Source organism: Chelonoidis abingdonii, chromosome 1 (assembly GCF_003597395.2).
Source record: "Chelonoidis abingdonii isolate Lonesome George chromosome 1, CheloAbing_2.0, whole genome shotgun sequence".
Taxonomy (NCBI): Eukaryota; Metazoa; Chordata; order Testudines; family Testudinidae; genus Chelonoidis; species Chelonoidis abingdonii.
The window spans coordinates 147,960,958-147,973,618 of NC_133769.1; the positions used below are offsets into that span (position 1 = coordinate 147,960,958).

Below are 12,661 nucleotides of genomic sequence, written 5' to 3' on the forward strand. Positions count from 1 at the left end.
GATTCAAGGAGTTTGAATCACAGTGATCTTCCAGGGTAACCCAGGGAGGGGAAGTCTGGGAGAGGCAAAGGTGAGGGAAAGGGTTTACTTTCCTTGTGTTAAGATCCAGAGGGTCTGGGTCTTGTGGGTCCCCAGGCAAGGTTTTGGGGGGACCAGAGTGTACCAGGCACTGGAATTCCTGGTTGGTGGCAGCGCTACGAGTACTAAGCTGGTAATTAAGCTTAGAGGAATTCATGCTGGTACCCCATCTCTTGGACGCTAAGATTCAGAGTGGGGAATTATACCGTGACAGGATGTCTTTAATTAGCTAGCAGAGAAGCAGGTAATGAATCTGGGCCTGCACAAAGAGAGCCAAGCCCCTGAATTGATATTAAAGTAGAGTGTAGCTAAGGAGAGAAAGGGAGAACTTGGAAGAGTGCACATAGGAAACTTGCATGGGGAACTCAGAGATGGAGAAGACAGGCTGGGAAGTTCTTTGAAGCAGATTTCATGGTTTATATGCTCTTTCTACAATAGGATTATATGCTCTTTCTACAATAGCTCTCACCAGTTCCTCTTTGCTGTTGATGATCACTAAACTAGAGTTTGCTTCAGAACATGCTCTTTGACTGGCATTCCAAGTCTTTTCCTGAACAGAAAAGAAGTAGCATTTTCCCGTTTGAAAAGTCCACCGTATCGGGCAGTCTGTAGGAGGGGCACATACAAAGAAAGAGGAAAATACCAACATTTAATTGGCAGGAAAAGAACTCTTCTTTCCCAATCACTGTTTACAGCAAACATCAAACTCTCAATGCACTGATCTTACCTGTTCTTCCACTGCTGGTTGAAGACCAAGAGTTCTCTGTTGAGTCATCAGTGGAGAAGATCTGTGAAACTAAACACAAACCTCTGATATCTTTTGGCTATAAAAATAAATTTGGCAATAAATGCTTAGGCAGCATTTGCTCTTCTTGATTTATTAAGTGCCAGATGCCCTACGACAGTGATTTTCAAACTTTTTTTCTGGGGACCCAGTTGAAGAAAATTGTTGATGCCCATGACCCAAAGGAGCTGGGGATGAGGGGTTTTAGGTGCACAAGGGGCTCAGAGCTGGGGCAGAGGGTTGAGTTGTGGGAGTGGGCTGCAGGGTAGGGCCAGGAATGAGGGGTTCAGGGTATGGGAGGGGGCTCTGGGCTGGAGCTGGGGTTTGGGGTGCAGGAGGGGGTCAGGGCTCTGGGCTGGGGATGCAGGCTCTGGGGTGGGGCCGGCAGTGAGGGGTTTGGGATTCAGGAAGGGCTTCAGGTTTGGGGGGAGCTCAGGGCTGAGGCAGGGGATTGGGGTGTGGGAGGTGTTCAGGGCTCTGGGATGGGGGTGCAAACTCTGGGTTGAGGCTGGGGATGAGGGGTTTGAGGTTCAGGAAGGGGTTCTGAGTTTGGGGGGGAATTAGGGCTGGGGCAGGGGATTGGGGTGAAGGTTTGGGGCAAAGACTTACCTCCGGCAGCTCCCAGTCAGTGGCGCAGCCAGGATGCAGAGACAGGATTCCTGCCTGTCCTGGCATCATGGACCATGATGCACCCTGGAAGTGGCCAGCAGCAGGTCCAGCGCCTAGGCAGAGGTATGCAAGTGGCTCTGCACAGCTGTCACCTGTAGGCATCGCACCCCAATGGGTGTGTGGAGCTGGTGCCTGGGGTGGTGGCAGCACGTGGAGCCCCCATGGCCCCCTCCTTAGGAGTCAGACCCGCTGCTGGCCACTTCTGGGGTGCAGCAAGGTGTTAGAATAGGTAGGGACTAGCCTGCCTTAGCTGGGCAGCATTGCCAACAGGGCTTTTAACGTCCCAGTCAGCGGTGCTGACCAGAGTGACCCAGTGCCTGACATGCCGCGACCCAGTACAGGGTCGTGACCCAAACTTTGAAAAACACTGCCCTATGAGACATGTCAGGAGAGACTGTTCTTGTCCTGGGAATCTTGTGACCTAAACAGATGGGCAGCACAACACATACATTGGGAGCAGGACTGGCGCTAGAGTTTTTCACGCCCTAGGTGCACGGCCATTTCGCCGCCCCGCGCACCGCTCCTGCGGCTCCAGTGGAGCTGCCGCAGCCATTTCTGCGGAGGGTCCGTTGGTCCACAGCTCAGGTGGAGTTGCCGCAGCTGTGCCTGCGGGAGGTCCACCGGAGCCGCACGGGACCAGCCGATCATCCGCAGGCATGACTGCGGCAGCTCCACTGGAGCAGCGGACCAATGGGCCCTCCGCAGGCAAAACTGCGGCAGGTCCACTGGAGCCGCCTGCCGCCCCCACCCCCCCCGGCAAAATGCCACCCCCCTAAAAATCCTGGCGCCCTAGGCAATTGCCTAGTTCACCTCAATGGAAGCGCCGGCCCTGATTGGGAGATCCACAGGAAGATTTTGTCTGGGGGGGTTTTTGTTTATTTGTTAATTATGGGGTGGATGAGAGCATTTTACTTATGTGGGCTAGTGCTTCAGGGAAGAAGTGAGTTTTGAGGAACTATTTGAAAGACCAGAGGGTAGGTGATAGGGTGACCAGATGTCCTGATTTAATAGGGATAGTCCTGATTTTTCAGGTCTTTTTCTTATATAGGTTTCTATTACCCCCCACCCCCTGTCCCGCTTTTTCACATTTGCTGTCTGGTCACCCTAGTAGGTGATAATGCCATAGTGTCCCCCACTGCAAAGAGACAGGGATTAACTGTAATGGATATAAAGGAGTTTATTGGTTGGGGCTGCTGGGACACAGATAGAGTGTGTGGCTCTGTTGCTTATGGATTGGCAACTGACACAGTCTGGGCTGAGTAGGGTCACCTTAAGTCCTGGCCTGGACCAAGTAGCCATGAAAGAGACTACTGATTGCACTGCAGGTGCTGGCATTCTGGGACAGGGAATGGTCCCCAGGAATGGGTAGCCAAAACACTATGCCTTCTTTCCAGTAAAAAACTGCCCCATGCCTGGAGACCATCCCCAGCCTGTGTCTTCCCTTACACAGAACTCTCTAACCTCATCCCCTGTCTGATAAATGGTTAGTTTTGTCTTGGCTGAACGCAGCCACATTAAAAGTTATGTCCAGACAAGCAAAAAGACAGACCATTTACCAAACAGGTCAGAACATGTTCAGCATCCTGGGCCACCCTGGGTAGAGGGCACGAAAAAAGCCTGAGAGAAGATGATGTTAGCGGTAAGGTAGGATTCTTCGATGGATTCAAGGGAGCAAGGGGAAGAATGGTAGACGATGAGGGCATCACTGTGCAGAGCCTAGAAGGGGAGGACGAGAAGCATGTATTTGCTATGGAAGGTAAGAGGACAAAAAGTGGAAGAATTCAGAGAGAGGAGGGACATGGTCTGCATGATAGGTGAGGGAAAAGATTTTATCAGCAGTGGTCTAGATACACTAGTCTGGAGGCGCATTGTGATGGGGATCAGGAAGGCCAGAAAAAAAGAAGTTGTAGGTGATGAGTGTGATGTTGCACCCCATAATGCTTTATAGAAATATGCTTATGAGTATAAATATGACATAACTGGAATATGCTTTATGTCAGATATGCCATGTAACATATCTTTGTAAAGATTATGTTCTTCTGCATATATTCATCCTATTTGTATGTATGTATCATTTTTGTATTCGAAGTTATGAATAGTGGATGTGTATTTGTTTGACTTATAGTAGCCTCAATGAAGCATTTGGTCAGCTTCTTGAGAAAAGACTCAGTAAGTGTCCACTCACGAAATACTTAAGCTGACAATAGACCTTGATAGAAGCCAATCCATATCTGAGCTTTCCTGGCTATGTGGTTTGGCCTGTAAAGTTCTGAGTCATGCATGGACACGTGACTTGCCCATGTTGACTCTCAAACTCCATTTTGTAGCTGTAATTCTACACAGGGGGAGAGGGGGGTTTTCACTCAGAAGAGAGAAACTATGTAAAGTCCTTGAAGACCCCTTCATTTTGTCTTCACCTCGCTCAAGAGATGGCCTCTCCACCCCCAAAAGATACCTGAAAGAAACTGGAACAAAGGACAGTAACCACAGGGGTGTAAGTGATTGCTGGACCCAGACTAGAAGGAGGCTAGTCTGTAAAAGAAGCTTACTGGAACATCTCTGAGGTTGAGATTTCGTCTGTAATCACTTTCTTACTGTATTAGGCTTAGATTTGCATGTTTTATTTTATTTTGTTTGGTAATTCACTTTGTTCTCTCTGTTATTACTTGGAACCACTTAAATCCTACTTTTTGTATTTAATAAAATCACTTTTTACTTATTAATTAACCAGAGTATGTATTAATATCAGGGGGTGGGGACAGTTGTGCATATCTCTCTATCAGTGTTATAGAGGGTGAACAATTTATGAGTTTACCCTGTATAAACTTTATACAGGGTAAAACAGATTTATTTGGGGTTTGGACCCCATTGGGAGTTGGGTATCTGAGTGTTGGAGACAGAAACACTTCTTAAGCTGTTTTCAGTTAAGCCTGCAGCTTGTGGGGGATGTGGTTCAGACCTGAGACTGTGTTTGTAGCAGGCTAGCATGTCTGGCACAACCAGGCTGGGCACTAAAGTCCCCAGCTGCCAGGGAAAACAGGCTCAGAAATAATCTCAGTGCATAAGATGGCAGTTCCCAAGGGGTTTTTTGTGATCCAACCTATCAAAATGAGCTTCCTGATCTACAATGCAAAATTGAAAAGGTTGAGATTTCCCTCTTTGCTGCACCCACCATTGTCCCCAAACCCCAGAACACACACACCATAAATTAGAGGTTAGGAAGGTCTGGAGATAACCAAAGCAAGGATAGGTTTTATTTCATTATTATGGTTGCTGGGATTATTGGGAATGGCAGCAGAGGACTCCCCATTGAACCCTGACCTGCAAAAAATGGTGAATAACAAGAAAACTGTCACTTCTTTGTACCAATGACATAATCATAGTCCAGAAGTGCAGGGAAGGGCTCCAAGGAAAGCACAAACACAAATCCAGGCATAAGAAGCACAGGTATACCTGTAGCACACAAGGTTCAGGACACAGGGGCAGACAGGAGAGACCTCATATCCCAGGTGGATGCTGCTAACCATTTCCCATCCACTATGATGAGTGAGGGACAATCCCATCTCTGCACACCCCTACCCCAGCTGGGACGCAAACAGAAATATTAGTATCTCTCTGGGCAAATACCCCAGCCAATGGGGTACCTTGCAGAAGTGGACATCAGTTTGATGGGGAATCAGGAACACAAACCAAGATAACTCCCTTTTGCCCCCAGAGAATTTCACAGCAAATCCCAGAATCTCACTGCCTGAACATTACCTGGTCTGTTCCCCTCAGTTGTGGAATTGAGCATCCTCTGAGAACCCAGAGTGGGGAAGATCTATGGAACTGAACACAAGCCTAGTTGTTGATCTCTGGGAGATGATCTATAATACTCAATATGAAGTGCACCTGGGGTGATAACTTTTTGAATGGTTGTGCATTTCTTGTTTTACTTTATTATTATTAATATTGCATTTGGGAACCCGAAGGATCTCAGCAAGAGTTCATCATTGCCTCTCATTCCCAAGACACTGGAGCATGCCCTTAGCCTTAGGATGGCAAAGAATACAGTGGGAAAATATAGCATTCAGGGGAGGGAGTAATACATCTCTGACATTCTAAGAAATAGTATCAAATGATAAATGATCAGACCCATGCAGAGATTTAGGCAAAAAGAGAGCAAGCAGAGGTCAAGGACACAAGCAGTGATACAGGCAACAAGTTTAGGTGGAGTTATGAGCATGGGAAGTGATGCAGGCACATGTACAGCCAAAACAATCATGGGTTCCGGTGCAAACTCAGCACAAGAGGCACAAATAGTCAAATTAAGAAAAAGGGCAGGCACAGAAGACAAAGGCACATGTTAAGGCTGACTGCCGAACTATCATGCTCTTCTGTTACAAGATGTGTGGCTCAGCTCCTGTCTCACATGCTATAGTTTCCACAAAGTATGAACTTCACATCACAATCATGGAAGCAACCGTGAATGGCTTTGGGGAAAGGACAAACCTAATCCATACTTGGGGACGCATGCAGATTTGGGGATAATTATAGTTCTCTAAACATGTTATATAACTGGATTCCCATTGGCAGTGGAACTTGTTCATCAGCAGACAGCACATGATGGCCATTCACTGGGCATCTCCACTGGTTTAGATGGAGATGCTTTCAAACTCCAGTCCTTTCTTTCTCTCCCACTTGCCATAGACATACATAAGCCATTTCCTTCAGTAGCTATAGACCCCTTAGGAAATTGTTGGTTCATAGTAAAACAGGAAACTGGCTGTGGCAGTGTTGTGCAACAAAGTGAATATGTGCATGCCAGATTAGTCACTTCTGAGACAACTACTCCCCTTTCTTTCCATTTATCCATTGGCTGTGTCTCAGTGGAGTTGGTGGGAGTGTAATTTGTCAATTTGGCCTATAGGGAAGTAACATTACAGAGAGACTTTTTGTAAAATAAATACAAATGGGGGAAATACACGACAAACAGATCCCCTGTATCCAAAGCCAATCCATACAGTTGCTGCTTTTTTATATTCTGATCAGTCCCTAGAAATCTAAGGGGAACAGAGACCAAGAACTATGTGTGTGCAAAGTATGCCCATCCCTTTTCAAGGAAGGGAATTTTCCTCAACAAAGAGCAGCATCTCTCAAGTATATATTGATATAGATAGATAGATAGATAGATAGATAGATAACATACGTATCAGACAATATTGGGAAGCACTTTTGTAATCCACTGGTCAGTGTGTGTTACAGGAACAGCTGTGGACTAATCCATAGAGGATGTGAGTGTTAAAGCCACAAGCTACAGGAAGTTGACTTTTTAGCTCAAGCTGTAGCAACTTGTGCTTGTAATAATGGAGATCCCTGATTCAGTCCCAGTGTGTCATCCAAGAGGGCAGCCCTCACATTTCTACCATCACTATATGGATATATTATTGGTAAACTGTGATCTCCTCTGTATAGGTCAGGATGTGTTTTGTGTATGAGCTGTGTAAGCTACAAAGTTGATGTTTTTCTCTTCTCTGAGGTAGGAAGTTGCACCTTCCAGCAAACTTCTTCCTTTGACTATTAGACAGGATTTAGTTATTATGAAATACAAACACAAACAGCAGCCAGGTTGGACCTCAGTTAATTTGCCAACTTATACACCAGTCATTGCATGCACCTCGGTGCAGCTCACATGGTCATAGACATCTCACTGTTGCTTTGTGCTCCCCCTCCACATCTATTCGTTGTAGCCATCTGATAGCTCTTGTCTTATATTTAGGTTGCTAGCTCTTATGGGAAGCATCTTTTTTGCTGTATATTTGACTTACCTAGCACAATGGGCCCTGATCCCTGATGTGGCCTCTATGCCCTATGCAATACCAATATCAAAATTGTCAATTTACCCTTTATTGTTGAATACAAATGTCACTGGAATGGTGGCTGAGCTAGGTGAGGATCAGAGGGACAGAGTTAAGGTTGCTCAGGAGATCTTAATGGTCAGTTCCTATACTTTCAAACAATTTTTAAATTGTAATTTTATCTTGAATTTCCTGGCTCTTAAATGTTTAGATTTTGAGAACCATGATGTTATCTTATATGTTTTCCTTAAGTTATGGATTTTTTTCTTGGCTATAACTCAATTTTATCAAAGTGTTTTGTCTGGGACTTTCTTCAGGTAGGTATAAAAATGTAAATAATCAATACCAATTGCAAAATATGGTCACAAGCAGCATATAGCAGCTGACTCTCTTTCGTCTTCACACTACTGGCAAAACTCATTTGCAGGCTAAAAGACAGATTGGCCAGATGTGTCTTGCACTCTGTTAAAAATTGAAGAATATGAGCAATAGTAGAAAGGACTAGGACTAGGACTCAGAGCCCTCCATTAAAATGCCGCATCCCTCCCCTCCTAGAGTTCAACTATGGAAGCAGCCAACAAGAGCATTTAAAGGTATATGGGAAGAAGAGATATTCAAGATAGCGAAGTCCCGTCCACTTGAATTGCAGCTAAAAGGGGAAGGGAAAACTGTGTAAAGTACAGAACACAGGTATTATGTGTTCACATCAGTCTGTCATTTAGACAGGTAAACAAGTTCTGCTTTAGCTGAAGGATTTGAGTTGTTTTCAAGCATAATTCAATGCACAGTTGTCCACCCTGGACATGACAAAGGCAGTAACGCTGGTATGGATAATCTTGTTGAATGCCACCCTGTGGGATTTATATGGGCCTTCCCTGAGGCAGTGAGATTTAATTACAAAGATCCCAGAGAATGTAAATTCCACTTGAGAAATAACAAATACTGTTTGATACGCACAATATACAATGAACAGGGACATTCCGACGAGTTTAATGGTCAAGATGATGAAGCCAGGAATCACCAGCTGCCAGTTCATGTTACTCTGAATTTTAGCCCTGGAAAGTTTAAAATGACACAATTTACCACTTTGCAAGTGTTCTCCATTGCCTCCTGCGACCTACATGAAGTTTTTAGTCTGCACTCATCTCCATGATATCTGAGCACACAGGGATCTATGGCAGTTTGTCATGAAATAGAATGGCTGTCATCATTTACTATTAAAGTTTGTACTAGTAAAGTATTAGTTTGTTTTACTTTCAATTAGTCCTTTCATTCCTTCTTCCAGTTGGACAAAGCTATCTGTGTAGCTACTGTCTGGTTTAACAAACTACTGTCCATGGAAGAAGATTCTAACATTCAACTGATTAGTAGATAGGAAGCACCTACGGGTATAGTGGCATTGCCAAAGTAGTATGCAATAATAGAATGGATCACAACTGAAATCAAGTCTCCTCAAGATTGATGAATTTAGATTCTATGAAAACAGTAATTTCAGTCACCATTATAAAACCAACACTTGCCAACAATGGCGGTGGACTTAGAATTGGAAATAACTGACATACTATGGTAAATTAATAGATGGTATCAGCTGACATTCAAATGGAGATCTCTAATGAACTATTTGCTTCCTATATTAACAACTCCACTCTTGAGGGCATCTGACCTCAGACTCTTAAGAGCTCTGTGTAGCTCATAAGCTTGTCTCTCTCACCAGTGGAAGTTGGTCCAATAAAAGATATTATCTCACTCACCTTGTCTCTCCAATATCCTGGACCAAACCTGACTACAACAACACTACAAACTCAGGTTTCAGAGTAGCAGCCGTGCTAGTCTGTATCTGCAAAAAGAACAGGAGTACTTGTGGCACCTTAGAGACTAACAAATTTATTTCAGCATAAGCTTTCGTGGGCTACCGCTCACTTCTGTGGATGCATAGAATGGAACACACAGAGAGGAGATATTTACACATACAGAGAACATGAAAAAGTGAAAGTACGCATACCAACTGGAAGAATTCATTCAATTGAGATGAGCTATCAGCAGCACGAGAAAAAAAACTTTAGACTTGAAGGTGGCAATTTTGCAACAAAAAAACTTCAAAAACAGACTCCAAAGAGAGACTGCTGAACTCGAATTAATATGCAAATTAGATACAATTGACTTAGGTTTAAACTGAGACTGGGAATGATTGGGTCATTACACTAATTGAAACTATTTCCCTATGTTAAGTTCTCCTCAGACCTTCTATGGGTCATCTCAATTGTCACTTCAAAGGTTTTTTTCTCCTGCTGGTGATACTTATTTCAATTGATTGGACTCTTCCAGTTGGTGTGCGTACTTCCACCTTTTCAAGTTCTCTGTATGTGTAAATATCTCCCCTCCGTGTGTTCCATTCTATGCATTCGAAGAAGTGAGCGATAGCCCACAAAAGCTTATTCTGAAATAAATTTGTTAGTCTCTAAGGTGCCACAAGTACTCCTGTTCTTACTACAAACTCAAACTCTTAAGTCTATTGGATGTGCAAATTGCCATAGTGGCCAAAACAATGTTCATTTGGAGCTGCAACTGGCCAAAAGATTGTGTCTCAGTCTATGAGATATACCTGGTTACAGTGATCTACATATTTGTAACCTCCAGGTTTTATGATTGCAACTCATTATATTGAGGAATGAAGCAGCCCACATGAGAAAGCTCCAGCTCCCACAGAATGCTGCTGCTCATCTGTTTAGTAACGCAGATTACCATGAGCATACCACACTGGTTCTCTACTCTCTGTAACGGCTCTCCACTGACCACAGAGTCCAGTTCAATGCTCTGTCCTTGTATTCATAGCCCTCAGTGGGACAAGCCCTAGCTCCCTGTGGGTCTACTTATACTAGGATATTTTTTCTAAAATTTTCCACTGGTGTTATCACTGCTTCAGCTCTACTAGTCATAGCCATTGTGGGACTGCTAGAGAAGACAGGGTTCCTGGCTGTTGCCCGCATTTTCATCACCATGCCATTTGACTCTCTCATAAGAAAGGAAGGAAGAGAGAGAGAGAGATTGTTCTTGTTATTCCTGTTGTAAATACTCAGTAGGTGCTCAGATATTATAGTAATAGGGCACATTTAGGTACAGAGAGAGAGAGAGAGAGAAAGAGTTTAAATACTGGTATTTAATTAGAGAGTGCCAAATTCTTCCGCAGTGTAACATAACTTAACTTCATTGAAGTTCCACAAGACCTGAATTTGGCTCAAAATGTCTATTCAAATTTTAATAACTGTACAATAAAGTAGATGGTCTATGCACTGAATCTCTACAGATAAATTCCACTGGTTATTAACAAAGCTGTGATTCCAATGCAATAACTAGGACAACTAACGTGTATGTCTTTAAATTGAATAAGATAGTTCTTGCATAGTAATCATGTAATACAGCCAAGCAGCTATAATACCTGGGGTACCACTAGTCAGAGACCTGGGTTCAATTCCATGCTCTGTAACAGGCATCCTGTGTAAACTGAGGCAAGTCACTTAGGCTCAGATCCACAATGGTATTTAGGCCCCTAACTTTCATTGACTGAATCCTCCCAGAGCATTTTGCAAAAGCAGACAGCATCTATAAAAGGAGATGGTATTTGATTGGGAATATTTAATTTAAAAAAATAAAACTTTTTTTTAAAGCAGCCTGTTATAGTAAGTGCCGTACTCTGCATCTTTCCAGCCCCATGAAGACAGCAGCACACACCAGTCTGAGCAGTCTCCTGGGTCATCTACAATCTTGTATCCTATGCCCAGTTCTATATATCCCTTCCATGCTCCTCAATTAGAAACACCAATTGAAGTCTCTTACAATTAAACAGGAGACTGTGAATCTTGCTTATTCCAACCCACTGATATCTTTGGAATCCCAAGAAACCATTATAGCCATAAAAGGCAGGAGAATTAAAGGAAGCAAGCTACACAAATAAAATAGGACAGAAGTATTTCTCAGAAACAGCTCACCACACAGAGGGGATGGTTCAAAAATCTTTTTCCATTGTATCTCTTGGTCTGGAATAGATGCTGTGGAAGGGAATTAACAGTATTTGTCCTTTGGGTCTTGGTCACAATTTTTTATATTTCTTTGCTTCCGTGGCGATCATGCTCTGGTTCCTTTTGTGCATGTGCCTCTCTCTCTCTGTCTCAGAAGAGAATCAGTGTCCATAAAGGCTTCCTCTTTTGTATCATTTCACAGGATAGATCCTCTTCTAAACAGCTTGCAGCTAGGAAACACATCATGCATCCACAACAGCTAAAGAGCTGAGACAACACAATGATGGTTTCATTCCTCGAGAGGCTTAATCAAGGAGAAGAGAGCACAATACTTCATGTCCACCCAAAGAGAGAAATGTGAGATTCAACATTTCTGGTCATTCCCTGTCACTCTCAGATTAAAAGCTTTCTTGAGAGATTTAATGGGACACAAAATGCTGCTGAAAACTTTTGCAGATCAGCAGCCACATGATTAGCATAAGTGTTTACCTTATCTGCTGTTTGTCTATAGGGAGGTTTCCCAAGTTCCTCTTTTAAACTGCTCTTTGAAAGGAGGGCATGACGGATCTCTGGAACTAGTGAGGGCTGAGCGGGAGGGCACTGCCACTTTGTGTGTTGCTCTAGCAAAGGTATTTATATACCCCATCACTGTAGTACCTGAGCACCTCACAATCTGTAATGGGTTTATCCTCATAATACCCATGTGAGGTAGGGAAGTGCCTTTATCCCACTTTACAGATGGGGAACTAAGGTTCAGCAAAGCTAATGCCCAGATCCACAAAGTTATTTAGCCTGCTAACTTTCAATGAAAGTTAAGGGCCTAAATACCTTTGTGGATCTGAGCCTAAGTGACTTACCTCAGTTTACACAGGACGCCTGTAACAGAGCGAGGAATTTAACTCAGGTCTCTCACTAGTGCTCTAACCCCAGCATCTTCCTTCCTCTCATATTTTAAGAAGCCACAGCTTGTAATAATTAATGTGTTAACCCTCATGTTCTGCACTGGACAATAACAGTTTATAAATTTTGCTGTTACCAATAGTCAAACAAAAAGCATAATGAATTACTCAAAAATGAATCTAACACACTTTAAACTCAAAGGGATAACTCACAGAGGACAAATGAATAAAGTTAATTGGAAGTTTTTCAGGGTCCTAGAGCCTTGGCTCCAGCCTGAGCTCCAACACCTACACAGAAATTAAACAATCCCTTAACCCAAGACCTGTGAGCCTAAGTTAGCTGGCACAGGCCAGCCATGGGCTTTTAATTGCAGTGTA

The 12,661-nt window shown here is 43.6% G+C and overlaps 1 protein-coding gene across 1 annotated transcript in view; it reads right to left on the bottom strand.

Moving 5' to 3' along the window:
* LOC116827666 (C-type lectin domain family 5 member A-like) overlaps positions 1 to 11,547 on the bottom strand; it is a 16,377-nt gene extending 4,830 nt beyond the window's left edge. The window contains exons 1-4 of the mRNA XM_032785410.2: positions 11,355 to 11,547; positions 8,326 to 8,423; positions 806 to 874; positions 548 to 684 (exon numbers count right to left, since the gene is read on the bottom strand). Coding sequence (XP_032641301.1) covers positions 548 to 684; positions 806 to 874; positions 8,326 to 8,404 — 285 coding nt within the window. The 5' untranslated portion in view covers positions 8,405 to 8,423; positions 11,355 to 11,547. The remainder of the gene's footprint in view (positions 1 to 547; positions 685 to 805; positions 875 to 8,325; positions 8,424 to 11,354) is intronic.
* Positions 11,548 to 12,661: the final 1,114 nt, after the last annotated feature.